Here is a 27,929-nt window from a genome sequence, read left to right on the forward strand (position 1 = left end):
TTAAGATTGTCAAAGCTATGCCAACCATTTCATGTCTCAAGACCTTTAAAGTGTACTATCTCTAAAAGGCACATTCTGAATGAAAGCCTCTCTTTCATCCACTCTGACATGTTTTATGTATGAAGTTCAGAAAGCAAAATTGCTGGTTATGAATGTTTCTAGGTAGAAGCGGAGGGGGAAGAATATCAGAAGTGAATTTCGCAGCATGTTTAAAAGTTGACTGTTTAAATTATATTATGAAGAGATGAGAAAAAACTATATTTAAATCATTTATCTGCTCCAAATAAATCATTTTTACAGCATAGTTTCTCTAAGCTTCCATTATGTCTAATGCACACGCCTTTACCTCTCGCTTGCAGAATGGATTTCCTCAATTTCACCGAAGGAGTGTTTGCTACAAGCAGTGAGGGAAATTACTCACTGGATACCAATAAACTCCCTCCAAGTAAGACCCTGCTCACGCTGACCCTGTCTGTACTGGCCATCCTGACGACATTCTTCAACTGCCTGGTGATCACAGCTATCGCAGTGACCCGCAAGTTGCACCACCCCGCCAACTACCTCATCTGCTCATTAGCAGTGACCGACCTGCTGGTGGCGGTGCTGGTCATGCCCTTCAGCATCGTCTACATCCAGAAAGAGAGCTGGGTCATGGGCCAGGTGTTCTGTACCATCTGGCTGAGTGTGGATATCACCTGCTGCACATGCTCCATCCTGCACCTTGCTGCGATCGCCATCGACCGCTACCGGGCCATCACTGATGCAGTTGAGTACTCTCGCAAACGCACAGGGGCCAGGGCTGGCGCGATGGTAGCATTTGTGTGGTTTTTGTCCATCCTAATCTCACTTCCTCCTCTACTGTGGCGGTACTACAGCGGGGACGCAGACTACGTAGACCAGTGCATCATCGTCCACCATCACATGGCTTTCACCTTGTACTCCACCCTTGGAGCTTTTTACATCCCCCTGCTGCTCATCCTCATCCTCTACTACAAAATCTACCGGGCCGCACAGACCCTCTATATGCGCAGAGAGGCCAGCCGAGCCAGCCGTCACTCATGCATGACCAATGGGAGCATGATCCCCTCAACCTACCCTGCTGGAGATGGTCAGGTTGATGAGGGGCCTCGGAGTCCAGTGCCAATAAATCCACCGGAGAAGTCTACCTCTGAACCCTCAACCGAGGAACCGCCGCGTGATCGGAGGCGTGCTTCGTCGAAGGCTTTCCGCTCCAAGTCACGCCGACAAGATTCGCGCAGTGAGTCACGTCGAAGCCAGTTTTACTCAGGACCGCGGATATCTGGCTCACGGGAGCGCAAAGCGGCTTCCACATTGGGGTTGATAATAGGGGCCTTTGTCATCTGCTGGTTGCCATTTTTTGTCAAGGAGGTCATCGTCAACACCTGCAGTGCTTGCAGTACGTCAATGGAGATGGCCGACTTTCTGACGTGGTTGGGCTATCTCAACTCGCTGATCAACCCCCTCATCTACACCATCTTTAATGAAGACTTCAAAAAAGCTTTCCAAAGACTTGTTAGGTGCAGTCATTACCTCTGATGGTTAAAATGGTACACAGTGATGCCCATACACCATCTTCACAACTCTGGGAAGATATAGACTAACTAGCTGGGGGCCAGAGAATAATGACTGATGAGTATTGACTTGAATGCGCCTGAGAGGGAATAACCTCAGAAAATAACGACTTCCAGACACTGCACCGGGAATCTGGACCGCCTCAGTGGCACTTGCTCAGCAATGAGCTCCGCAGCAAGGCTCTGCATTGAAATCCACGCCACGCTATTAATAGAACAACCTGAGAGCCCCTTGATGTTAACTGGTGTGCATTTGTGAAGGGACACCGACATGTTGGATTTTTTTTTTTAAATGGGCCATTGCTGACCTTTTGAGGTCTTTGTTCGGTGATCAGCTCCATGCAAAGGTCTTCAAATAGCTCACCCATTATGTCCATTCCATCTAATGGCCTCCCTTGTATCTGCTGGCTGAAATAATTGTGTGGAATACCTCAGCAGACCAGTTCGGGATTTTTTCTGTGGCCATGTTGTTGTTGAGGGAGGGGGAGGGGGGAGGTTTACCTGACTGACCTTCACAGTGATCATTGAAAGAGACAGCCATTGAATGTGGTGCGTATCCAGCCTCACAAAACATTCCAAGAAATACTGGATAGATTATATTAGTCTTTGATTGATAATGGGGATTATTCTGACATAATTTATTCGACAATCTAAAATGGGAAGTTATCGCTTGCTTTTCGTGAACTTCACAACAACTGGAACTCATTAAATGAAGTGAACTGGTTAACTTAGGTTCAGGAGCAGGGCCACGCCTCAACCACACCTGCCACCTGTTCAGCCTGCATATACCAGGTCAACCCATCACGATTTGTACATCTCTGATTCTTCAACAAACCCTTTTCATCCTCCTTTTTTCATCCCTACCCTTATCATCCTCCTTTTCTCATCCCTACACTCATCTTCCTCCTTTCCTCATGCCTACCCTCATCCCTTCATACTCCGTCCCTCATCCCTTCACTCTCCTTACCTCATCCCTCCCCTCAGCTTTCATCCTCGGTCCCTCATCGCTACCCATGTCCTCTCTCTCTCATCCCTTCATCTCCCTCCCTTCCGCACACTAAGTCAGCCTTTGCCCAGTCACGAGTGCATCTTCTCAGAACAGCCTTTGAGACGCTTCTTCATGCCAACCCTTGCATTCCTCCTTCATTCATTTCTCCTCAACATCCAATATATAAATTTCAAACCTTTAAGTCATATATTGCTGAGGCGTGGTCCTTACTAGTGAAATGCTTTATATAGATTCATATTTAAGAATGCCTTAAGTGTGAAGAAAATGTTTTATGATCTCGGACCAAATCAGTAATTGATAAACACTTTACACTTTAACACTATGAAAGAAAGAAAAACTTGGGGAAGAATATAAAAGATATTTCACCCCGAACATATAACTTTTGGAGATATTTTAAAACACAGAGTTACAGCTTATATAAAACTCTGCCCCGTAATTGATATTTTTGCACAAAGCCTAAATTTATTTTTTGTTAAAGTATTATTGATTTATTTGTCTTGTATCCATTAGGCAAACCATCTCACCTCTACACCATAGCCAACATTTGGTTAATGATTGTGGGAACCAATGGAGGAGAAATCCTCATTACATTACTCCCACTCAAGTACTTGGAATAGAACTACTATTTCTTTACTGCCTCCAAGAGGGCACATGATGTGTTGATGGAAAAACATTGTGGATGATTCAAGTGAGAGGGTGTACTGTATGCCAGGGAGATAATACACAGTGTGTACGTGTGTGTCTGTGTGTGTGTGTGTGTTTGTGTGTGTGTGTGTTTGTGTGTCATTTTTTTAAATGCATCTCTAATGGTATGCCCAGTATTTGTATGCTGTTTCTTTCTTTGTCTCGCTCTGTCTCAACCATCAATAATAAACAGTCCTCAGCTAAATGACGTCCCCCTGTTTTTAATACTGATTTTCTGAGTGATGATATGGTGGGTGACACAAGTATAGCTGCTGTGTATATAGTGAGAGTTGAAGGAATAACAAAAATTATAACTCCCTGATTATCTGTATATTTATGAGGGACTGTTTATATGATAAACTGCAACATCATATTTCAGTGTGCAAGCATTCTGCAGTTTAGTGGGACTGGACAGGATAGCTCATATTCTGATATAATGGCACCCCCTTGTGGCCAGCATTGAGACTTTCAAGCTGGTTGTTATTAACTCAAACCACTTTTGAGATTCACAAATCTTTTTATATAATTATAATAATAACAATAATATTTATACACTTTATATACATAGCATTTTACCTAGCATACATTGCAGACTATATAATAATTTAAGAAATGGGACGTGAGAGTCATCTCGGTCTTATGGGCTGTTTAAGGAAAAGCTAAAGAACTAAATTCATGTTAACCCATTTGTGACACATACACTTTCTAATGCATCAACACTTTATCCAGTCCTCACATCACAGTCAGTGAGTCTTTCAGTTAGTTAGTGACACATAAAGTTTCTTCTTTGTGTGGGTTATCGAACTTGCTGTTGTGAGGATCATGTTGTATGTCTATTCCGAAAACCAGGGAAGAAGGAAGCAACTGGTATCCCAACCTATTATCACCAGTAATAATGCGAAGTTCCAGTTCCAGTCCCACTCACCGCTAGAGTGGAGCAGGTGCAGACAGCCAAACGCTCACTCGGACACACGCGGTGGGTGCTGTGCTTTTACCTGTCTGTCAGTGAGGAGCTCAACTCAGGTGAGGCTGGAATAATTATATAAACTCTTCTCTCACTATGTCCTGGAAAACACTGCAGAGAAACCACTGCTAAGGAATACCTCTGGGGTTTGCAAGTGAGCACCAGCCGCTATTACCCACAGTATTCTTTCCAGTTTTTTCTAAATATTTTCACAACATATTCAATACAAAGGCTCACAATAGCAGAGTACATGTACATGTACGCATAGACTTGTGAGGTGACCCAACATTTGTAATGAAGTCCATAGCACATGAACAACTGCTGCAGCAGAACTATTAGTACACTCCCCAGGGAGCATCACTGAAAGCACCAGGTATTAGACGAGGTAATTTCCCACAACCTTAAAGGACATTTGCTGTAATCAGGGGTTTAATTTGTCTCATATGCCAGATACTGTATATGTGTAAGTAGCGCATATACCATGGTTTATTCTCCTACCGGCATATGACACCTTGTATCTGCTCTAAATGGCATATTAATGCTATAAAGTTGTGTTTTCCAATTTGTTTTTAGGTTTTTCAATTTGCTGCCATCTTTTCTTTTTTTTGCTGTTGTGTTTTTTTGATATGTTTTTTGATTTTTCTCCAGTCCCCTTCACACACCCTGCAGACCACGCAGACAAGGTAGTAACTGGTGACAGAGGGCCCCCAGGTCCCTAAATGCCTATAGGGCTGTTTCTACTACTACTACTGTTAGTGAATGGATTTCCAGGAAACAAGGATTTTTATCACCATCTTAATTAACCATTCAGATGAGGCTCTGAACCGTCTCTCTTTTTAAATTGGCCGAGCTGCAGATAAATGTCACCCTTTTGGTTGCTTATCTCTTTATACAAAACAGAAAATCAATGCAAAGCTACAGGAAACAGGTTGAACTGGAGTTTCGAGACAGTTACTGCCTGCATTATCTCAGACAATATGACAAATCTCCTCATGTGGAGCTGAATCTTCTCGTTCAGTCTGAAAATGTGGTAGTTTGAAGGTGAATAAGTGAAGTTCAAGTTCAAGTAGCAACAAAGAGAACCTAAACCTTATCTAATATTATGCAACAGTCCTGCAACACATCCACAACTTTATTCTCCTAATCTTATAACGCTTTCTAATTAAATTACAACTTTATCCTCTATATTATATACTATAACTTTTCCAAATTAAATAGCAATTTAACTTTTGCCTCTTTAACTTTATTCTCTTATTACAACTTTTTACTCATTAAATTACAATTCTACAATGAAAAAGCCCCAAAAGGGAAATAATAATAATTGAATTGCTGTAATATTGTCCAATTGAAACAAAATTGCGAATGCTACATCAGAGCCCCTACTTGAATAGATCTATAAGTCTTTATGTATTAACATTGATGTCGCCATTTACTGGCTACAGCAACAAAGCTTTGTTCTACAACAATCATTGAATTTACATACAATTTCCACCATGTGATCTGCAATTGATAGGGTGGATCGTAATGAGCAATTCACAAATAAGGATCGAAATCAAGTGACGGACGCCGGAAGTGAAGCCAAGGGGAATAGGGCCAAGCATATGGCACCAGTAAAGCATTCATCATAATATATCACAACATCACATATCACAACATCATATATCACAGCCTTCTCAGCAGCTGCCACAGCTCTGAGACAGGTTTGAAGTCCAGCTTCCATTGTTTTTTGTTCTAGTGGTTTGATTCTGAGCCGTCAACAAACAACTCCACTCCTGCATTATCATCATCAAAGGATTCATGGTCCATGTATGTCCAAGGTACAGAACCTCGTGTTTTGATGGCGTGTAATCAAACTTTGATGCCACTCGCCACGGTCACACCGGATGACCAAAAACGATCTTTGAGGTAGTTTATATCTCCTTCTTGTTTAGATGACACTCATCTCAGTAGTAAGTTGATCTGATAAAAGCCCTGGGACCAGATGGTCAAAGTAAAAAATGTGAAAAATGGCCACTAAATGTAAAATGGTGGGCTTCCTGTTGCGTGTTCAAAATGCTCCCTGCGACTTTCTTATTTGTCTGATCATGATGCAACTGTGTAGCGTTCCAGGGGGCGCTGTTGAGCCATTTTGCCACGTCCATTTCAAATGACTCCAGAATACGTACATTTTCACCCCTTTCAAATTTTCTGCAAACTTTGGTAAAGATTTGAGCATCTTAATGCCCTCAAAAAGCCAATTCTTTTGCCTGAAAAAATAATAAAAACAATGATAATCCATCAATAGGGTGCAATTGTTCGGTGCTTGGGCCCTAATTACATTTAGAGAAATAACTTAAACCAATTTTTTTTATATTACTCTGTTCAGCATAACATATGTGAGACTGGTTTTGCACATAAGCTGCATAACATATTATCACCACATGAGGTCACTATAGTCTAAGATGTATTGCGTGCTTCACTCTAAAAAAACAGTGTGAATACTACTCTAACAAGCCTGCAGTGTATTTTCATGCAATTACACATTAACATAAGCATTCATTTGTACGTTTGAAGCTATTTCATGATTATAAATTCATCAGATGTTTTAAATGATTGCCCGATTAAGATATTTTAGTCCTTCCACGCAAATAACATTTAAATTAAGCTATAGGCTAAAATGTATCAAAAGATGCGAATGTTTAATAATCTACAGCATATCCAGATTCAGCAGTATAAATAGAAAGGTACAGAGTGGCATCCTGCTTTTAACAGCCACTTACACAAACCTAAATCAAATACACAAACACTTGCATAAAAGCTTTCGACTCATCTTTCGACCCATCATCTTCTTCTAATGTCCATTAGTGAGGAGGAGGTTACACAGTGAAACATCTAAGATTGTTAACAGTTGGACAACCGGTAGTTTGCGTCAGTAGGATTTTATAACAGGCAGAGTTAGAACTGGTGACAGGAGTGTGTTTATCAGGCAGTTGTGCAGGAGGTGTTCAGATTATTGACTTAAATAAAAAAATCTCACAAAGTGAAAATACTTGATTATGAGCCTTCTACATAAACACAAAAAAAATATATCAACAATAAGAGACCAATGTTCCCTTCGACAGATATGAGACGTTAAAGCAGAGAAACTGCTGTCGTCAGTCCAGGTGGTGCCATGTTACTTTTTATACCTTTTGAGTTTTTAATGCAGTCGTGCATCAGATTTTATGAGCAGCTTTGAGTCCCTGCACAGCAGCAAACAACTACAAACACATTTGGAGTAGAACTCCTTTTATAACATGAATGATTTTGATATAAAATAGAAGTACAATTGAGTATTATCTTTAATTATCAATCAACATATACATTTTCAATATATTTTAATATAAAATGACAGAGAAAAGAGTGAAATAAATGCCCCAAAATGACGGCTTCAAATAGCTCGATTTGTACCAACAATCCAAAACCAGCTTCAATCAGAAAATGTTTGGTCTTATTCCTTATATCATTAACGGCTATGTTGCTGATTATTTTAATATTTATGGATTCAGTGATCTATAAACGAATACCTTCAGCTTTCACTCTAAAATGTAGCCGACAACATTTGTATAAATCAGCTTCACAAAATGAAAATAGGCCTGAAGAAGCAAAGTGTGGATTAAATAAATGAGTAAACTAATCTTTGTGATCAGTCTCAAGTGCTGATTTCTCAATAGTGCAGACTCTTAATCTGTGAAATAGACGGAGGACTCCTGTTTAATGACCTGCCAACCAGAATCTGACACACCAATGTTTTTTAAGTGTTTTTCAGACTGAGGAGATCTGACTCTAACAACTTCTGAACAAACGAAATGAAGAGTTCAGTTATCCTCACCTGTTCTTGTTGTTGGAAAGGCTTTGAAACCACATTCATTGGAAATAAAGCCGCAATTAATTATAATGAAACTGCTTAAGATAAATGAGAGAATCCGAATCGGGTTTTATTACCATGCAGGTATACACACAAAGGAATTTGCTGTGGTGTATTTGTGCAAGTGTAAACATAAAAAATGTTAAAAAGATAAGAAACAAAATTAAATGTAAATAAAACTACAAGAACCAGGTGGGATTGTGCAATACGTTGTAGATATATACGTAAATGTACAAATAATTCTTCAATAGAGATAATAAGATAAACGAAACACAAATAAATCAATTGATAGATAGATAGATAGATAGACAGACAGACAGACAGACAGACAGTTAGACAGACATATAGATAAATAGATAGATAGATAGATAGATAGATAGATAGAAAGAAAGAAAGAAAGAAAGAAAGAAAGAAAGACATCAGCCTGGTTTTCTGCATCCCTCAAACATGACCTCATGCTGGGAGGAAGAGGAGGAGGAGGAGGTGGAGGAGGAGGAGCCCGGCGGCCCGCAGCCTGCCCACCTTTGGAGGATCAACTGGGGGAACTGGAGTCCGTGTGGAGACCTTACGCCGGAGGACCGGGAAAACTTTTATACTTTTTTGTACTTCACTCTCCATGACATTTAACAGGTAAGACTTCTACAAGCACACTCGCGGGGCGATGGGGGGCGTACAGAAGTCGTTTAACCGGCGGGGAAGCGGTGACAGGGAGTTTGTTTTAGCGGCGGTGGGGGAGTTGGTGCTCAGGGAGGAATGTCGGGACATGTCCCTGAAAGCAGCCGTCACCTCCCGCCCCGCAGCACCGGAGCACCGCTGTCTGTCAGCGGGGAAACCTCTCTCCTCTCAGCCTCTGAACTTCCTGCGTGGACATTAACTACTTCTACTGCTTTACCGCTGTGGCTGCGTTAAGCTACGTGTTGACCGCGCTAGCCGCCTGGTTAGCTCAGGCAGTGGTGTTTGGTTAGTTTGGTGGGAACCGGACTTAACGGGACTCACCATGAGTCGCTGGGAAAACCAACGAGGAAGAAGTTTCACTTTTATCCCGCAACACGTGACTTTACTTCACCGTCGCCATGGTGATACTTAAGGGCTGACATGATAAGTCGATGGATTAGTTGGTTCATTCATCGAGTTGGATTCGTTTAACTTTACTTCTGCATGTTTTCATTGGCGTGTCCCTCTAAAAGCAAAGATTTGTCAGTGTCAGGAGAGGTTGGTCACAGAGAGTTGACATCCTAAAGTTGGACTGACAGTCCCAAAGATCCTTCAGGCTGGAAAATGAAAAAACTTCAATATGTATCATCATGTAAATTTCATCAATGGCAATACAACCACAGTCTAATGCGTCAATATTGTGCAAAGTTAGGAAGTATTCTACCTAGATGGATAGATATATAGATACTCTATTGATCCCAAGGGCATCCAGTAGTACACAAAACAGTCAAACATAGGAAGCATGAGAATAATAAAAGATGAGTCAAAATGAGTCAATAATAAGTTCACTGCAGTGAGATGAAAGTCCAGCCACCAGAACTACTACTAAGCTGTCAATGTCACCAAGTATGTGCTAATGCAGATATTAACAACACAAATCTTTTAAGCGTCAGGGGATTGAATGACCAGGGAACCGAGGCAGAGTATTGAAGCCAAATATAAATAAAGATTTAAAGATAAATATATATATTTTTTTGTTGCTATTTTGGATTTTAGAAGCTAAAGTATTGATTGATAGGTAAACTGAAAAAAAAACAGATCGATAGATTGGTGTATGTTGATTGTGATGAAAGGGTCAGTTTACAAAAAGCCACAGCAGAATATCCCACATTGTCTGTAACTGTATTTCCTAACTTGCCTTAAGATGAACACACTTTCTTAATGTCCCTTCAATGGTATGTCATCCTCTTTTGCAGTATGTCATCCTTATTGTGCAGTGTGTCATCCTTATTGTGCAGTGTGTCTCCTTATTGTGCAGTGTGTCTCCTTATTGTGCAGTGTGTCATGCTTATTGTGGACTAACATCCCATCCGCTCGGATGCACGTGCAGTTCATTACTTTTCTTGGAGCTGTGTGGTCTCGTTTGATGCTAATGTTAGTCTCTATTTTGTGATTGGAGGCGGTGGTTTTCAAAGCGGCAAACCCAGCCCAGATGAAGTGGTAGGCTTCAGGCTAGAGGACTGTAATCCAGTCCTCCCACATAGGATTGAGTCATTGAAGTTTGAACTCGGCTGGCTGTGTGTGACTTTTCTGTTTCCAGTAGATTTTCAGTGGAGGAATCCTCTTGTAGCTCAGCCAGGTGCTTTTGAAAAAACCCTGCACTCTGATTTTTTCCTCTTGAGAAGCAGCCTCTAAATGCCCGGATGCACCTTTGATCATTGTCAGCACATGAAGTCATTGATTCAACGTACACTCGGAGCAAGTGTTATGAAGTCTTCATAACCTTGCAACCTCTTTTATCTTGATAGAACCTGCCACAGCATTTGCCATTTCTTAGGTTGAGTTACGCGTCTCAATCTGCCGTCAATAGCAATTCCACTTTATATGCCACGGTGTTGATTTTTCCATTTTAAACTCAACAGGTGGAACAGGCTTAGCTGCTGACAGTCGTGCTGACAGCCTGTTCGCCTGGAGATATACAGTGTTAACTTTCCAACATCATTTCAGGCAATTTTACGCAGATTATGGATTTATATGCCTCCATGCCAGGGCCAGAGCAACCCCAATTGTCTACCAACTGCAGCGTTATGAGGCGTTTGTTCGGCAGAGCACTCATCTTATTGAAAGTGCCACAAGAGTTTACCTCCCAGTCCCTTCAGAGCCTAGTTCCCATGGTCCCCAGCCAGTTGGCCAGTAACAGAGGCTGGCATTGGAGTCGCATTGTTATGGCTGAGGAGGGAAAGTTATTAGAGCCAGTGACCTGACAGACAGCACATACTGAGCTGTTGTTGAGGATGATGATCATTATTGTGTACCGTTTGAAAGAGGCCACTCACCGTAGGACCACATGGTTCCAACAGGAAGTGCAGAGTCTTTAGAGGTTAGTTGGGTTCAGGACCTTCACTGTTACTAAGAAAGAGTTAAGGGTTAAGGTTGAATGTAACCATAGGTTGATGCCATATAACCAAACTTTACCACAAATATAAGCAGCATCATGATGCCCTTTATCAGTCAGTCCTAGTTCTTTTGCACAAAAACCTGTATGGTGTCTATGAAATTAATTCTGGTGGATTAAGTATGTAAAGTAAAGTTTTTTGGTGTTACAATGGTTGTACCAATACGGTCATGTGAGGCATGCTATATAAAATAAAATATAGCTTGGCCTAACCTACGATCATAATTTTGTGATTTACATTTGTTATAGTGCTAATTGAGATTTGCGGTATCACGTTTCCGCTGTCGGTCATGGGGATACAATATTGTTGATGTTTTTTATCACTTTACAGAATTGTTTCACCCCTTACTGAGTTCCCTACCCGGAGAGAAAGACTCTCCTTAAATAAGACACTTAAGTTTGCAAAAACCCAACGTGCCAAACAGAGCAGAATCAAAGTATTGTGAAATTATTATCCCTGTAAGCTGAGATGAATGTTCTGAACATCATATGTGAGTCATGAAGCTCGAAAAAGGCTCGATATCATTTGCTGTCAGCTCTCATTAGTTCTCAGTGGTGGACGGAGGATCACACACATTATCTGGGGTCAGTGCTACTGGCAATGCTGGGTTGTGCAATTGGATTTGCTCAAGTTTCTTAAGTACTTATGACAATTCATGTATCCACTTGCTTCCTCACAATTTATTTGCCCCATTTACCCTTAGGTCATCTATTCCATAATTGCAAATTTGACAGGCGTGCATATTAACTTGCCTTTGTATTTCACTGATTGTTTTGGCCCTTGTATGAGGCATTCCTCTGAGTTCCACACCAATAATTTATCATGGCAAAGTACAGTATTTTTTGTTGTGGAAGTTGAAAGTCCAGGTGAACTGGCATATATGTTTCCAAGGTCTGTGCACGTGTGCATGTGCAGTCATGCTTGCATGTGTGTTTCTAGAGCACGTGTGTGTGTGTTTGGCAGTACTTCCAACTAACAGCTGTTACTGATTTACATTTTTGTCAAGCCTTTTTCGAAGGCCCCAGAGAGCAATTCAGTGGTGCAAAGCGCCTCCGACATACCAAAGTGTGAAATCAAGTATTTGTAGCAAGGTTCTTTGAAAACGAACCATAACAATATGACTAAATATTAATTTAGTCCAAACTTTTATTTGGATTCTGATAAATACTGTGAGGTCGTAAAGACTGAGACCATTTTCCCATTCAAGTCAAATGGAGAGTGGTGATAGACTCATCATATTAAGGCCTCAACACACAGAGGGTTCTTCCTATAGAGCAAAAGACCTTAAGAACTTTACGACCTCACAGTGGGACAGCCCCGAATCCTCGTAGACTTTTCTGGGAAAGTATGTCAAAGTGTGTGAGTCTTTAAAGTTCAACACTGGAACTGGGTGCACCCAGCTTGATGTATTCCAGCCATAACAATGAATTAAAGTTTTTTTTTCCCTATGCTAGTCTCTGAGTCAGACATGTCAAGTTTTTTGTCTATGCTACAACTCAGTCTGTAATAGGCAGTTGCACATTAAAGACTGAACAGCAGTTTGACTCATAAATGCATTGAGCTTGTTGCCCCTCAACCCAACCTCCTAGCCTCTTTCACACATGAATTACAAATTATGTAAATGTTTAATACTGAAATTGTTTCATTTAATAAAGCCTCAGAGAGATTGGCTTTGCATAAACATGCACTCCAAAATTGACAAGTGGTGGTGACATCTTATCTGCAAAGGGCTTTTGGGTCTGAAGCCCTGTTGAATCTGTAGTTACTTGAACCCTGATACACAAGGCATGTTGTTTGATTCAAGTTCATCAAGTGGCTGTCGCTGTTAAATAATGTAATTTGTCCTAGTAAGATGCTGAATCATTTATTTGACCCTCTGACTGACAAATTTCAGTGTGAGGAGAATCTCTCCTTGTGCTTGCAGAGACTTCCTGTAGACTTTAAACACTACTTGTTAATGTTTTACCCTTAATCAAATAGCAGACTTCCTGGGAGGCTAATGTCGAATTAAGTGTAAGCAGCAAGGATACAGCTTTATTTATATTTACCTCAGATGGCCAATAACACTTTGCTTGTTATGGCAAATCAGTAATGGAGTGATAGTAATGGGGGATACGGTTTATCAGCAGTGATAACGGGAGTTATTGACCGTAACCATTATGCGTTGGTTGTTGTAACTCAGTTTTTCTGTTTAGTATGAGGCTGGTTGATCATTTCTGAAGAGAGGCCGTAGCTGGTTTAGTATGAGGAGTGTGTAATTATAGAGTTTTAACTCAGAACAAAGAGAAAGCTCATTGATAAAATAAAAAAGCTCTGAGAAAAGAAACCTAAAAGGTAGTCCTGTCTTATAGAGCTGCTGTATAGACATTTCCCAGAAATGTCCCTGGAATCTTCTAGAGGGGCTGTATATGAGAAGGCCTCTGGTCAAAAACACTTTGCACAGCAATATTTGAACATCATATTTGTACATCATGCTCTACTCAAGCGCTACCCCTCGGCTCAAGAAACTGGGTCTGGAGTTGGTGTCTGAAAATAGTTTGTTCACTCCTCCGATGCCACATGAAACACCGATCTGTAGAGCTTTATCAGTGTAGGTTGTACTGTATGTAAGCATAGTTTTTTATTTTAATCTGTGTAAAGCAGGGAGGGTAGTATTTATCTGGAGAGGATGTGCATCATTTTGTGATTTACATTTGTTATAGTGCTAATTAAGATCTGGGGTATCAGGGTTCCGCTGTCCGTCATGGGGATTTAATATTGTTGATGTTTTTATCACTTTACAGAATCATTTCACCCCTTACTGAGTTCCATACCTGGAGAGAGAAACACTCTCCTTAATAAGACACTTAATGTCTTATTCCAACGTTTTAGTTTCAGGTTTTGTCTCTTTCCTGAGCCTGGGGTATAACTGTGAATTCAGAGCACTGATCCCCCTCTAAAACATGCCTTGACACTTCCAGGGCAACGCAGGTGGGATAATAAAGACACAGGTTTAACCAATGTCACAACTGCACCAACATGTTGTCCTGCATCTGGATTTAATCACATTAGTCACATTAGAGATGATCAAGGACAAGTGGCCACAGAGGGGCTAAATCTGTCTTTCCAAAATGACAGCACCTTTCCCATGGCATTGTAATGAGTAGATCAGACTTGTTATCCGTTTTTAATGTCGTGCTGAGCCGAGCTACTCCTCAATAACAGACCAGCTGGCTTTGCCCCAAGCTAGAACTGAATCCGCGTGTGTATGTGATGGGATGGAATGATTTCCCACAAGGTAGCTCCTTTTCTCATCATTTAGTTAAGAAAATACTCCCTTGGAATTTCTTATATCCTCGCAGAAGAGGTACAGACAGGTAACGAGTGATGTGCAAACACGGACTTCCAATTAGATTTTTTACACACATCGAAAGTTCGGCATGTGCAGTGGCTATATTGGTTCGGTGCACACGTGTGGCCCATACCAAAATGTTTTGGTACAAATACAGATACATAGTTAGTGTGTATTGGTTCTAGAAGTTTCTGAACTTAATGTGATGTGGTCACTGCACAGTCTGTAGCATACAATTCATTTTCACAATCATTTTTAGTCTCATCAAACAATTCAGTGACTCCCTGTGCTCTACGGATGGAGGCATTTGCAATCCTCTTTCTCCAATCTTTTCACAAACTTTTCCTGTGACTACAGCGTAATGTTTAAGAATAGCATCATATTTAATGCTATAGTATGAAGTAAATAGTAGGCAGCAGTAATGATGCTGTTGTTTTAGTCAGAACACAATACTACCAATGATACAAAATCATACAAAAAACCCTTTGTAGTTGTCCAATAAACCCACCACTTCTTCTGAGTCATTGCAGACACATGCTGCTCATAGGCACTTTTCACAGCAGACATTTTGACATGTCACAGCAGGAACAGCACAGGTGTAAATAGAGTTCTATTCCACTGCTTCAGTTTCAGTATCCTGGTACTGAGCGGGCAGGCCCACTGTCACACGGTCAGTTCTTATTGGGACACTTGAACTGAACAGAGCCATTGTTGCCGTTATCAGTAACACCTGTTCTATTCCTGTGGTGACATGTCAAGATGTCTACTGTGGTATTGGTATTCAAGGATTACCTGAAGAGGTGGAACTCTAGAGACAGCCTTTATTTAACTTTTTAATGTACAGCTGCTAACTTAGAGAAAAATGATAGCACAATAACAACATTGTACCTAGAGTTTATACTTTGTAAAGTTGGCTGTAGTATTATATTGACGGGTTGGACTTTGTCTTTCCTCTTCAAGGCCAGCTGTTGGCGTTCCAAGACATTTCCCTTTTTGCTCTGTATAAGAGGAAGGCGTGCTTCTCAAATGCTCTAAGGTTGAGGGGGAAGCACTCGAGTCAAACCGGTAGACGCGTTACATAAAAATGTCTGTTCTTTTGTTGTCCACTCATGCTAGTGTGAATAACAACCTTTGCCTACAATGGCCGACACAGAGACTGTGCTGTCCTCCGCACAGACTCCCTACACTTCCTCCTTCAATGGTTTGTTAGCAAACTTCCCATTGTTTATGCAGCACTTGAACTCACCGTCCAGGCCGGGCCTGTTTCCTGCACTCAGCACACGGACAACAAAAGGAACAGATAATTATGGAGTTCACAGGAATATTTAAAAATATCTGATTACTTTCAGGCACTGGGTAAGGAACGGGCTTGAAGGTCAGCCCATGGTGCGAATTTCCATGTCGCTATGACAACAGTTTGGAAATCCGAGAGTGATCATTCATGTAGAATCAGTTGATGAAGAGAGCTGGCAGGGCGTTTCAGCAGGAAATAGATGAAGGCACACGCTGGAAAATTGCTGTTTTGCAGCCGCCCTGGAAGAGGGGTGAAGATATTCTGAGTTTCAGGCTGCTCTCTCTCTATTGTATGCTACCTCACAGAGGACAAAGCAGCTTCTAACTGCCACTGCATGTAAAATGCTTACCTGCCAGAGGCGACTGGTGCAAACAATGCCATTTCCTTTCTATATATAGCTGTCTTCTCAGATGTCTGTGGTATAGCGAGGAAGCTCCATTAACCACATGTCACGTCCGCATTGTGGAGGTGAGAATCTTTTCTACTCTCCCGCCTGCACCGATTTGAACTCTATCAATGAAGTGGTGACCTGGAAAACATACATGTTGATAGCCTGAGGCACCTTTTAACCACTCAGGGTTCCATTTTCTCTTCTCAGAATGTAAACCGTCTCTACATTGTGCCTTTTAGATTGGAGTGGTTCGAGCTGCTCCAAGGTATCAGACAGCCCATGTGAAGGTCACACAGCTGACATACAGCATGAATGGCTAGAAAATGCTAGAAGTGAAGAAGCTTTCTTAATGGCACTTTATTTCCCCAAACTAAATTTTAAGAATTGGAGGGGGCGATGATTTCATTATGATGTCATCATGATGTAATTTATACCATGATGAATGATTGGTTAATCTGTCGACTGGAGGGGAGTTTTTCTCTCTATAGTTGCCAGGTGCTTACTCATGGTGGGAACCTTTGGGTTTCTCTATAATATTGTAGTGTCTCCACCTTACTATGTCACATGCCTTGAGATAATGTATGTTGTGATTTAACGCGATACAAATACAGTATAATTTAATTTAATTGAACAAGCTGTTGGATTTGTCTTTCATGTTTTCCGTTGCAAAAGTTATAACACTATGATGTCATTTTTTGACTTCATGGTGATGTCATTATGATGCCATCCTACCATATGATCATCATTATTTGTCCACCTTATTGACATCACTTCATGACGTCATTAATCATACCATACAATATGATGAGTAATGATTTACTGACCAATGTCAGCTTTACATTGTCTCTCTAATCGTATTATTTTAATTTATCTTGAAAATATGCTTTAGGGACCATATTGCCGTTGCCCTTGACCTTTGACCAATCAGCTCCAGATACTGATCATCTGGAGATAACCTCCCAAGTAATATCCTCACCAGGTTTTGTGTGAATCTGTCCATGCATTGTTATTGTTTGATATCCTTTTGAAGCCTTTTCATGACTTTTGGCTGTTGATCTCTTCAAATGAATATTGAGGGTTTATTTTGTCCTGCCATCCACCGAAACCTGTAAGCCACTGTGAGACTTTCACCGTTCTCTTGTTATTTTTAAAGGGCCCCTTTTAAGGGGTCATGGATTGAGGCAAATATGAAACATGCAGTGGGATAGACTTGACTTTGAAGGCCCGAGGAATTTTGGTGCTTGACTTGCTGCATACCATGCAATCCATGACTCCTCTCTGACAAGACTTTCTCACAAAGGTCACAGTTATATTTCCCCACAGCTTAAGCTTCACTGCATTTGAAGTTGACGGTGGTATCTTTGCTAAAGTAGGTTCCACACTTCATTTCACACTGATTTTCAAAGTTTTCTCAGGAATTCTAACATCTATTTCCAAAAAAAACAGACATATTGTCCTTAAGCCTGTTGAACATAATATAATTTAAGTTTGATTTGAGTAAGTTAGTAGTAACATTTTAATTAATGTTTGTAGAGTTAGGGATTTCATTAACAGATTTCCTAAAATGTACCCAGATCTGATGTGACCATCTGTTTAGACAGAGTAAAACATGTGGAGTGACTACAGTAGATTATATATGATTTATAACTAAAGATTCTTCTTCTACCATATATGTGACACACATCTGAAGAAAACATTGTTGTACCCCTAGCAGAAATCAGAGTTAGTATAATAGTAATATCAGCTTCATTTCTGACTTTTGGGTTCAGGTTTCATAGTTGTCTGTTCAGAATACGCCTGTGCCTTATACAGGGAAACATTTCTCACTAGTACACTATGTAGCACAGTGATTAAAATATATGTTATTGGTATTAATTGTTGATTAGAGATTAGTATTGGTTAGATTAGACATGTTGGGCTTTTTTTTAAGTTTTGTTCAGGGCTTAATTCCTCACCTGGGGATAAACAGGCTGATGGAAACTTATCTCAAGCTAAAAAGTACAGTACTGTAGATGATGGTTAAAGAGGTGGTGTCTCATTCTCAGTGGGAATAGACTGTGTGTGTGTGTGTGTGTGTGTGTGTGTGTGTGTGTGTGTGTGTGTGTGTGTGTGTGTGTGTGTGTGTGTGTGTGTGTGTGTGTGTGTGTGTGTGTGTGTGTGTGTGTGTGCTCGAGTGTGTGTGTGCTCGAGTGTGTGGCTGGTGGCTGTGACGGGGGAGGGGTGGTGGAAGGAATTTGTCATGTTGGCTTTTGGAGTTTAAAGAGGGCGGTTTTCATTTCCTACGGGTTAACATGGGTGATGTTTATTGTTGCTGTGGAGATGAGCCGGCAGCTCCCACACAGCAGTGAGCCCCAGGCTAATACACCGTGCTTTATCATACTATACTGCTGCACCACATAGATAAAGACAGGTCTGTTTTATACTACATCTCGTGTGCTCTTTACTCTACTGTCAGGCCATTTATTATCATAATAATATAATAATATACTCGAGCTGATAGGATATGTGCCTTTCGATATTGCTGTTTATGTATGCCGATATGTGCGATATATGAAAACTTTCATATTACAGGAAAAAAGTAGAAAAGATGTGCGTTCATGTTTATATTTTACGTTAAAAATTCATTTTAACAGTGCTACAGTGAAGCTGTATGCTGACAATTGTATTTAGTTAAAAGCCTTATTCTGTGCAAGTACAACCTCAGCCATAGGTTGGGCTGAGGATTCAGATCGCAAGTTCATGTTAATAGCATTAGCATATATGTTCGTTTAGTAGCTTATTAGTTATCTATTGGTGCCATCAGAAACTGCTTTTTATGGTACTAAATTTAGTTGTTGTACTTGTTGTGTTTGCCTTTTAATTTGTGGAATTTGTAGACATATCTCACCTCTCTGTGACTCATTAGCATCACTAGAGAATGACATCAGAGTTGTACACACGCTGTGCCAAATTGCTGTGCTCACTGTCACGACTGCCATGAATTGGTTAATTGACACATAAGTTTCTATTTAATCTATTCATGTTGGCTTATCTGGGCGTAATTATGTTGGCATAATGGCATTAATATAATGTAAGGTATTAAACCTGATATTTTAACTGAGGTCTGTATCCCTCACTTAATTGTTCAATTCTAAAGGAATGTTTCTGATGAACTTATCTTGCTCTCCTACTTCATGTGATGTTGAGGGTTGAAACCGGATCAGTCACTAAGAATTGTCATCCATAAAGATGAACAAGAATGAGTGAATAAATGCAGAAAAATGTTTTGTACTGAAGCAGACTTTTTCAAAAATAAGCAGAGTGAAAGTGAACAGATTGATCTTTCTCTTTCTCTTTCTCTTACCTTGAAACTATCACTGATAATTTAGAGTTTGGTTCTTTGGAGTAAAACCCCATGAAAAGCAGTCAAGGCTGAGGTGAGATGCTGAAGCTCATCAGTAATTTACCCCAGACACCTCCTCCACCTTCACAACTGATTCGGTGACAGCTTTGCTTCACAGTGTTTCAGGTGACACCATCAAGGATGAAAAGGGGCGGATCGATAGCCTCTCTCTGCAGCAGTAAGAGGACCTAGATATTTAAAGCCCGCTCTCTGGGGTTAAGGACTCAGTACAAGGACTTTGTGTTTTGTTTGCAGAAGGCATAGCCTTATTTGGTTGAAACCTTCTTTTCTCCTCATTGGAAAGATTTCTCTGTTGCTATTAATATAGCAGTGTGCAGTCTATATTGTGTTCACGGGGTTGGTAACCACAATTAACTGTTCTGGCTTGTGTCGTGTGCAGTTCAGTTTGGTTTACGTTGTCCGGCTACACAAGTCTATAAATAATCCCAAAGAAAACAAGCACATCCAGGAAAGACCTTGAGTTCATGTTATACCGTTTAACTCCACGGTGCAAAATGCACACTAGCCCCAAGTTCAGCCACATAGCATCAATTACATGTGGAATTCAGGGCATTCGAAACAGTGTTTTCCTGCATAACAAGATAGCAGAACTTGTCCTTTTCTGTTTAAATATTAGAGCATTCTTTCCATGTGCCCCTCAACTGATGACCTGCAGGATTGGGAGTGCTGTGGGAAAACTCCCAGGCGGGTGCCAGCTAAGCTGAACACTGTTTTGCCATTACTACGTTAGGGTTTCAAGGACACATTTTGTACCGCTCGGTTAGTATTGTGTAAAGCAAGACCTGCATGTCTTTGGCCGTTTTCAGACATAACCTGTGGGTAAAGCCTGGAGAACTGGCTACGGAATTTACCAAACACAGCATGATATTTTGTTTGCATTATTCAGACGAGAGTGGGTGCAGCCGGATGCAGCAGGCGGCGGCAGGAAGCGACGTATTAACTCTGCTGCGGAGATCACATGCTTTTCTGTACAACACACAGACTTCGGTGTCAGCTCACAACAAACTCTCTTGACACATTCGTCGGTTTCTTCTACCTGTAACCCTCCTCTTTTCCCTAGGATATGTTTGTTTTCTTTTTGTAAGTAATCAAATATTTTGTTTTGTTTTGTTTTTGGTCCAGAAGCTCTACAGATAGGATTCCAGGAATCTTGCCATGTTCAAGTCGGTGCTGAAGAAGAACAGAGATGGAGGCAAGGGGAGCAAGAAGGATTCAGGTATGTGGAATATCACATAGAGGAAACAAATCGCAATACATGTTAAACAGTATCCCAAGGCTTAGACACAAACTTCTTCGGAAACAAAGGCTGAAAAAGTCCAAATAATCCTTAGTGTGTCCTTGGCAACAGTGCTGCATCACTACGGCCAGTGGACAACATACATATCAGCCATATTTAGCAAAAGATGAAAAGCATCCACACTCTTTCCTCTATGTCTTGGTAGAAAAATCCTTGCATGCTTTGTTTATATATTATGTCATTATGTCATTGTTTATATATTATGTCATTACTAGCCACCTATGGAAGCATGAAGGTTTACAACACCGTTGCAGTTCTGCTAATAGTTTGACGAAGTGAAGACAATTACACTGTGTACATTATGGATACACTCCAGCACCAACCCACTGTATCTGTCACTCATTTCAAATTCATATAACCATTATTACATCTGTAAACCACAGTTCAAAGCAGGATACCTTTCGTATGGAAGCGTTGCCATTGTGTCATAACAGATGTTTTCTTTTCCTTCATATATCTTTATTTTCCGACATGACTAAACATGAGTCACTGTCAGTAATACCCTGTTGACTCGTCTCTTTATCGTACAATGCTTTCCCCCAATACTCTTTCTTGGCATAGCAGATTGACCATTTATGCTTAGACTGCATCTACCAGCCTCGACTTGCTTCTACCACCTGAGGACTGCCTCTAGCAGGCGGTACAGCGCTTACATGTCTTTGTCTGACGCGATCACTTCACTCAACAGTCAAATGTGAAGATTAAAGAGGGGAAGAGTCTGGCTCTGCTTTACACAACAGTCACCCCCACTGTTCTCCAGTACAGTGCAGAGGGGGAAGTTATCATTGACGACTTTTATGTATTGTTTTCTGTCAGGTGCTATTAAGTTGTTGCAACCTGTCTGCATGCATGAATCACGCTGATAACGCAGCTTCCCAGTTGCTGCACACACACACGCACATACTCACACACAAACACACGCCCACACACCCTCACCCACACACATATGCTCTTGACAACAGGAGGCTCTGTGTACGTGGATGGGAGCAGCAGAGTTTTATGGCAGGACCCAGCTCCTTTATCCCAGCCTCACTCTCCCAGTTGGAACCCATCCATCAAGCCAAAGCAGCTCTCTCCCCTTTTTCTCATGCTGGGACAATAAAATCTGACCACTCCTATCAGTTGTTAAGAGCTCTTAAGACAGATGAGAGGTCACAGAGAAACAACAGCTCCCAGTGGTCACTTTGTCGCACTGTTGCCCCTGCGTAGGACAGATATCTTTACTGCGTACTTTTTATTTTCAGGCTATTTTACGAAGGTCAGACTCAAACTAAGATGGCAAATTTCCTGTAATGGCCTGTATTAAATTAAAGTTATTTCTTAAATTATCTTAATTGAGGTTCTTATGTGATCTTGGATAAGTTTTAATCAATTAAGCACTATTATTTCAAATTGTAAGTTTCAATGGAAGGGAGTTGGTTTAAATATTCTACCACCCTGGTTATGTCCCTGTTGTCCTTGAGTGGACCTGTTTGGGAATTCAGGTCCTTCCTGGCAGCCGAAATAGAGTTAGCATCACAGGAGCCCTGATGGGAAAGGCTGTGTTAATCAAATTGGACACGCTGCAGTATGGTTAATGGTCTCCGGAACAAGATAGTAACATATTGCACATAAAATATTCACTGCGTCCTCTGCACAGATTGAATAAAGATATCATTTTGATCCCAGGAGGTTTTGAAATGTTGAATGTGTTCAATTTAAAGCCTGGTGTGGTTGGAGTTTTGTCATCCACTATATTGTTTGTGTTTCTGTTGTCTTAAAATATTCAAATTAGAATCAACTGGTAAGAGAAAAATTTGGTTGACACAGTGTCAGTGGTGTGGTTCAGTTTTTTTTGCGTTGGGGAAGTGCTTGTTTTTTTATACCATGGACTATAAAGATGGGCTACATTCCAGCTTCCTAAAAGTGAAACTAAAGTGTCTTGATCGTCCCCCTTGGTGGCTTGCAGCAGTATAGGTCATTAACCCTACCCCCTCCGTGTTGGTGGATGGGGCATGGACCAAACCTCCTTAAAGATGATTGGTCGAGTGCATGCATCGGCAGGGCCTGGATACTGCGGTTCCATCTTATGATCTCTACTTTGCAAACAACTGCTCCAAATTACATCCTCGGCTCAAGATGGCAGTATTTGTATTCAGGATATTTTGTGGAGACATGTCGTCCATCTTTATTTACATTCCTTGTTTAATATACATTTAGAAAGAAGAGCTATTTTGTTCTTGGAGAATAATTAATGTTGTGTTTAATTGTCAACCCTTTTGTTTTATTCTATTCTATCCATTACTCCAAATTGATTTACATAGCATAGTGCACTTTAAAAATGTGCTTTTATTTTTTGGGGTCATTTTCCAGCCTGGCTCTCCCAGAGGTCACCCCTGTTGTTTTTGCTCGTCCTGTTTGTTTTTCTACAGGAACAGACTGTGCAGACTGTCCTTCCTTCAGAGGGACCCGAAGGACAAGGTTCCTGTAAAATCTGCTTGACATGCTATAGTGGAAGTCAGTGGGAGGAGGGACCTTGATAATGGTATAATTGCAAGATAGCTCCGCATATGTTGCTCATGACATGGTTGCTATGGACTGGAAGAAACTTTAAAGCAGTCGAGGAAACTTGGCCCCCATGCCAGATACCACCACAGTCATTAGCTCTCCCTTGGGATCACCCCATTGCCAAGACCGCAAAAACTCACAGTTTGCTAATTTAGTCTCTCCATCTTGCGCTCCTCCTTGATCCTTCCTCCTCCTCCTCGCTTTCCTCTGCTAGACTCACTCTGAAGGGATCTGTTTGGACTTGGCCATTTTAATCCCTTTTAAGTCGTTTTTTATGGTGCCCATGCCATACTGGAAATGGGCTGCTAGTTTGCTCTGGCCTGTTGCTTTTGATGTGACCATTTTCTGAGAAAGGTTGCATTGCCAGTAAGCCTCAGTGGAATTAATAGATTTGTAACCCTGAGGCAAAGGCAGATGATTATTGTAAAAAATCAAGCAGTGCTTTAATTGATGTTGGCTTTCAGGGTAGCGGATACAGGCCACTCAGATTTTACTGCGAGGTTCACCTTTGACTTCACAGTAATTCACAACAGTGTCTGGTTTGAGTTTCTCAGATGAACTCTTTTCTTCATCTAAGGAGGCAGAATAGATTTTAAACACTATCCCTTGATGCGATCAACGTTCTTCAACTACAATGTTTTGAGTTGAGTATAGTGGCTATGATTCTCCTATTGGTGCCCTAAGAGAATTCATCTTCAGAACCAAAGTATTTGATTTAAGCCCACTCTTAAATCTTGTTCGTGTTAGTCCACAATGCTGCTATTAGTCACATATAATCTATTGGTTCTTTTTTTACCAGCCTGATATTCTTAGCTCTAATAATGATTAATGGACCAAATTTGATGGTTTCTTAAGTGTTTAACCATGTCATACTGTGTTGAAGTAGTTTTTAAACCACGCCAAATCCCTATGAAGGACATGTGAAGACAAGTCTGTATTTTTGGTGCTGTCTGTGAAACCGTCCAGTTTTCTGTCTGGTTCTCACAGAGGAGAGCATTATCTGTCTCTCTGTCTTGAGTTAAGTGAACTGCTGCGTACTGTCGCTGCTGTTGTGGGAGTCTCATCAGTCAGCTCATGATGTGACCCAGGCAAACAGCACTTTTGACTCAGCTTTAATTGCTGAAGGTGACTGCGTGGATTTGGTAATGCCTCTGAAGGCCCTCCAACTTGGGCTTCCCGCTCAGTGAGCTTGGGTCGCTCGAAGCAGCTGCCAGACAGTTGTCTGTCTGTTGTGGGGTGACGCAAAGTTAATCACACTAGCATGCACGGCCGTGCACCCTTTGAGGCCGATAACGGTTTCAGCTGTTTATTCCTATAACCCCCAACAACACACACAAGCGATGCGCACACAAAAACAAGACAGGCAGCCACAACCAGTTGGCAGGGTTTTTTCCCATTTAATTTTGCCGTATGCCTGGAGACTGAAGCCATCATGCACCTGGCTGGACGGGAGACTGCAGGCCTGTTGTTGACCTGTAAGCAAAGAAAAAAAGGAGGGGCCTGCTCTTCTGCACTGTTTTAACTTTTTATTTCCCAGCAGTGTCAGCAGGCGTAATATTGACTTCGAATGACATTTCTGCTTAGAGTAATGCTTTAAGCTCAGTCTTAAGCCTTGACTATTAAAATGAAATGGAGAAGCAAATGGTTGGTGCAACTGTTATGCTTGAACTTTTCATTTACACGATGGCTGTTTTTTGATGACAACTAAATCTGCACCAAGTCCTTCAGAGGTTGCATTTCTGTTCATTTAAATAGTGAACGTGTGACTACAATGCTTTCAGCATCATCAAGGTCTTCCACAGCGTGGAGTGATAAATGATTTGCTGATTTTTGAAAAAAAAAAATTCTATCTTCATTTCTGATTAGTAACATCCCAGATTTGTGTGTGATAAAGTGAATAATGAAAATGGAAAATACATAATGTAGAAAACCTGTGTACAAACTAATTTTGGTGAGTTGTTGAGCAAGTGTGAGAGAGAGAGAGACCATTCAGCACTGCACTCTGTTGCCTCAGCTGTGGCAGTGGCTGGTACGTGCTGTCTCTGCAGTTTCTTTGAGCTCTTCGGCTGTTTTGACATGAAACAGTGATTTGTTGCTCAGGGGTCAGGCAACAGCAAATTGGTTACGAGGCAGGACTCTGTTGTGTTTGTAGGATTTCACATGATTCTGGAAATTGGTGATACAACAACGATGATAGAGTTTTTAGGTTTGCCCTTCATGCTGCATTTTCCGCGGGGGGGGACTCAACAGCCCTGGATAAACACTTGAAAAGCTTAGTTTTTGTTGAACTGAACAGGGAATGTGTTGATGAAGCTAATAATCTTCTTGACACAGCACTATCTACTGTTTTTATTATTGTCTATTGTAGTTGTCTTCTGTTTTTTTGGAAGTGCCCCTATGTTAACTCTGTGGTGATACAGTTAAATATGAGAGCAGACATTGCAGAGATTCCTTCCCTTCTGTAGTCTTTCTCTTTCAGCTGCCCTCAGGGGTTTAACATCAGGAATTTTTACTGTTATGGGAAGACTGCCCTCAATAAACAATAACCACAGGTGGCTGCCTGATTATCTGGTTAAAAGAATGAGTTTTGATGGACTGTCATTTGCCCATTTTTACCTTTTTAACAGTGCAGCGAAAACTTCATTTTGCGACAAAAGAGTGGGTCTCACTTTAGTGATATTTGACGGCATAGGCTGTATATAAACATGGACGATGTGACAATTACTGAAGCCAAAGAATTGGCTTTTGCAGGTGGCTGGCTGCAATATAGGTCATAAACTCTGCCTCCTCCATGTTAGCGTTTCAGAGATGTGTCAAACTAAAAATTCAGAGTTAAAAAAAGAGTTGTCCATCTTTATTTACAGTCTATGTGTGTGACAGAAGAATTTTCTTTCTAGTCGGAGTTGTTGCAGTCCTCCAACACCACTAAGGGAAAGCTCAACACCAGGTTCATGATCACAGCAAGCTCTTTCACTGACAAACACACAGTGGCTGACATTCCTCTCAGACATCAACAAACACCGCTCAGGACCGAGTTTGCCCGCAGGTCCAGAGTGTATCCGAGTGCCTGTGATATCCTGGTTCTTCTAAGTGAACAGCTGGGTGGCCGCCTCCTCTGCAGCCATGTCTACCACAGCCATTTTGAGACATGCTTCCTCCTCGTCCTGCGGCTTGTTGGAAAACTCCCTCGCAGAGTTCTTCCGTCCTGTGGGGAAGCTTTTAAGTTATCTTTTTATTTGGAAAACTGCTCTAATGCCTTGAATAATCTCTGTGCCAGGTGAACTAGGAATTCATGATGCACATCTGGTATGACAGTTGGTATGGTGAGTAGGGAAAGCACTTTGTCAATAAAGGGCCACTTCAGAAATTTTGGAAAAATGTATTCTTTTCATGAATTTGGTGTTACAATATTATGTAAGCACTGAAGTTGTACACACTGAACCGAGACAGATACAACAAGATGCACGCAGTCAACCACGGGATGTCTAGACCACAGATTATATACAGTACGTGACCTGCACAGGACAGAAAGGCCGACCCTTAAGCTATGCCACACACCGATAGAGAGAGAGAGATGCACAGAGGGAGAGACGGAGAGAGAGACAGAGGCAAGCAACCTCAAGAGACATGATTAACATCCTTTGATTAACCATAATAAGCAGTGTTTAAACCAGAACCACTGACTCCTTTATCATCAGCTCATGGTTTTCCTTATGGAACACACTTCATACTGAGTAGCCTCATGGGGCTATGAAGCTGGGGTTGGTTTAAGTTCTCCATTTGAGCTCTTAAGACTAAACATTCTGTCATAAATAGACTTTTTAAATCCGTTTCACTTAAAAAACACATACGTTTATATCTATTCGATTGTACACTTCTGTTCTCCTCACTGTAATTAAAAGAAAACGCAGCTGACAATAGTGTTGTGGGTTTTCGGCCTGTGTTTGCTATTTTTCCTCGTAGTCATGTTTATCTAAATTTTCATGTCCAGACACTAGTGTTAGGGTTTAAAACGGTGCAGAAAAGAATGCACCTGATTTACAAAGGAGACCATTGAGAGGGCAGACCTGCAGGGCTATCAAAGCGCTGTGCAGCCAGCAGGCAACGATTAGCAGGGCGTAGCTCAAACCACATCGCTCACACACTCTCACACACACACAATTGTGTACACAAACACACACACACGCCCACTAACCTCAGGTGTATCCACATTAGACACTCCCTGTGTCTGCTTCGGAAAAGTAAAACAAGGGCTGTGGAGGAAAGCAGTGACCCTGGTCTGCCAGTCTCTCTGTTTTCTGTTTGGGTCGACTTTTACAACAAACACTGGCCTGGGCTACATTTAGCTTTCACAGCACATGACTTTGAATGGCTTTGACGTTTATGATCACATTAAAAGTGACGTACAATCCAAGAAGCGG

At 41.2% G+C, this 27,929-nt stretch overlaps 2 protein-coding genes across 3 annotated transcripts in view; both read left to right on the plus strand.

Annotated features, from left to right (window-relative positions):
• The first annotated feature begins 360 nt into the window (after positions 1–360).
• On the plus strand, positions 361–3,456 carry htr1fa (5-hydroxytryptamine (serotonin) receptor 1Fa). The gene has a single exon (XM_062402812.1). It carries the CDS (start codon positions 361–363, stop codon positions 1,555–1,557), a length of 1,197 nt encoding a protein of 398 aa, XP_062258796.1. The 3' UTR covers positions 1,558–3,456.
• Positions 3,457–8,657: 5,201 nt separating this feature from the next.
• tanc1b (tetratricopeptide repeat, ankyrin repeat and coiled-coil containing 1b) overlaps positions 8,658–27,929 on the plus strand; it is a 99,728-nt gene continuing 80,456 nt past the window's right edge. For both annotated transcript variants that reach the window (XM_062401975.1, XM_062401976.1), the window contains exons 1-2: positions 8,658–8,765; positions 20,787–20,880. In XM_062401975.1, the coding sequence (XP_062257959.1) occupies positions 20,820–20,880 (61 nt within the window). In that variant the 5' untranslated portion in view covers positions 8,658–8,765; positions 20,787–20,819. The remainder of the gene's footprint in view (positions 8,766–20,786; positions 20,881–27,929) is intronic.

The sequence above is a fragment of the Platichthys flesus genome, chromosome 13, assembly GCF_949316205.1.
Source record: "Platichthys flesus chromosome 13, fPlaFle2.1, whole genome shotgun sequence".
NCBI lineage: Eukaryota > Metazoa > Chordata > Actinopteri > Pleuronectiformes > Pleuronectidae > Platichthys > Platichthys flesus.

Bases quoted from the DNA above. Each gene is read 5' to 3' on its own strand.
- htr1fa (XM_062402812.1), top strand. From the start codon at position 361: ATGGATTTCCTCAATTTCACCGAAGGAGTGTTTGCTACAAGCAGTGAG.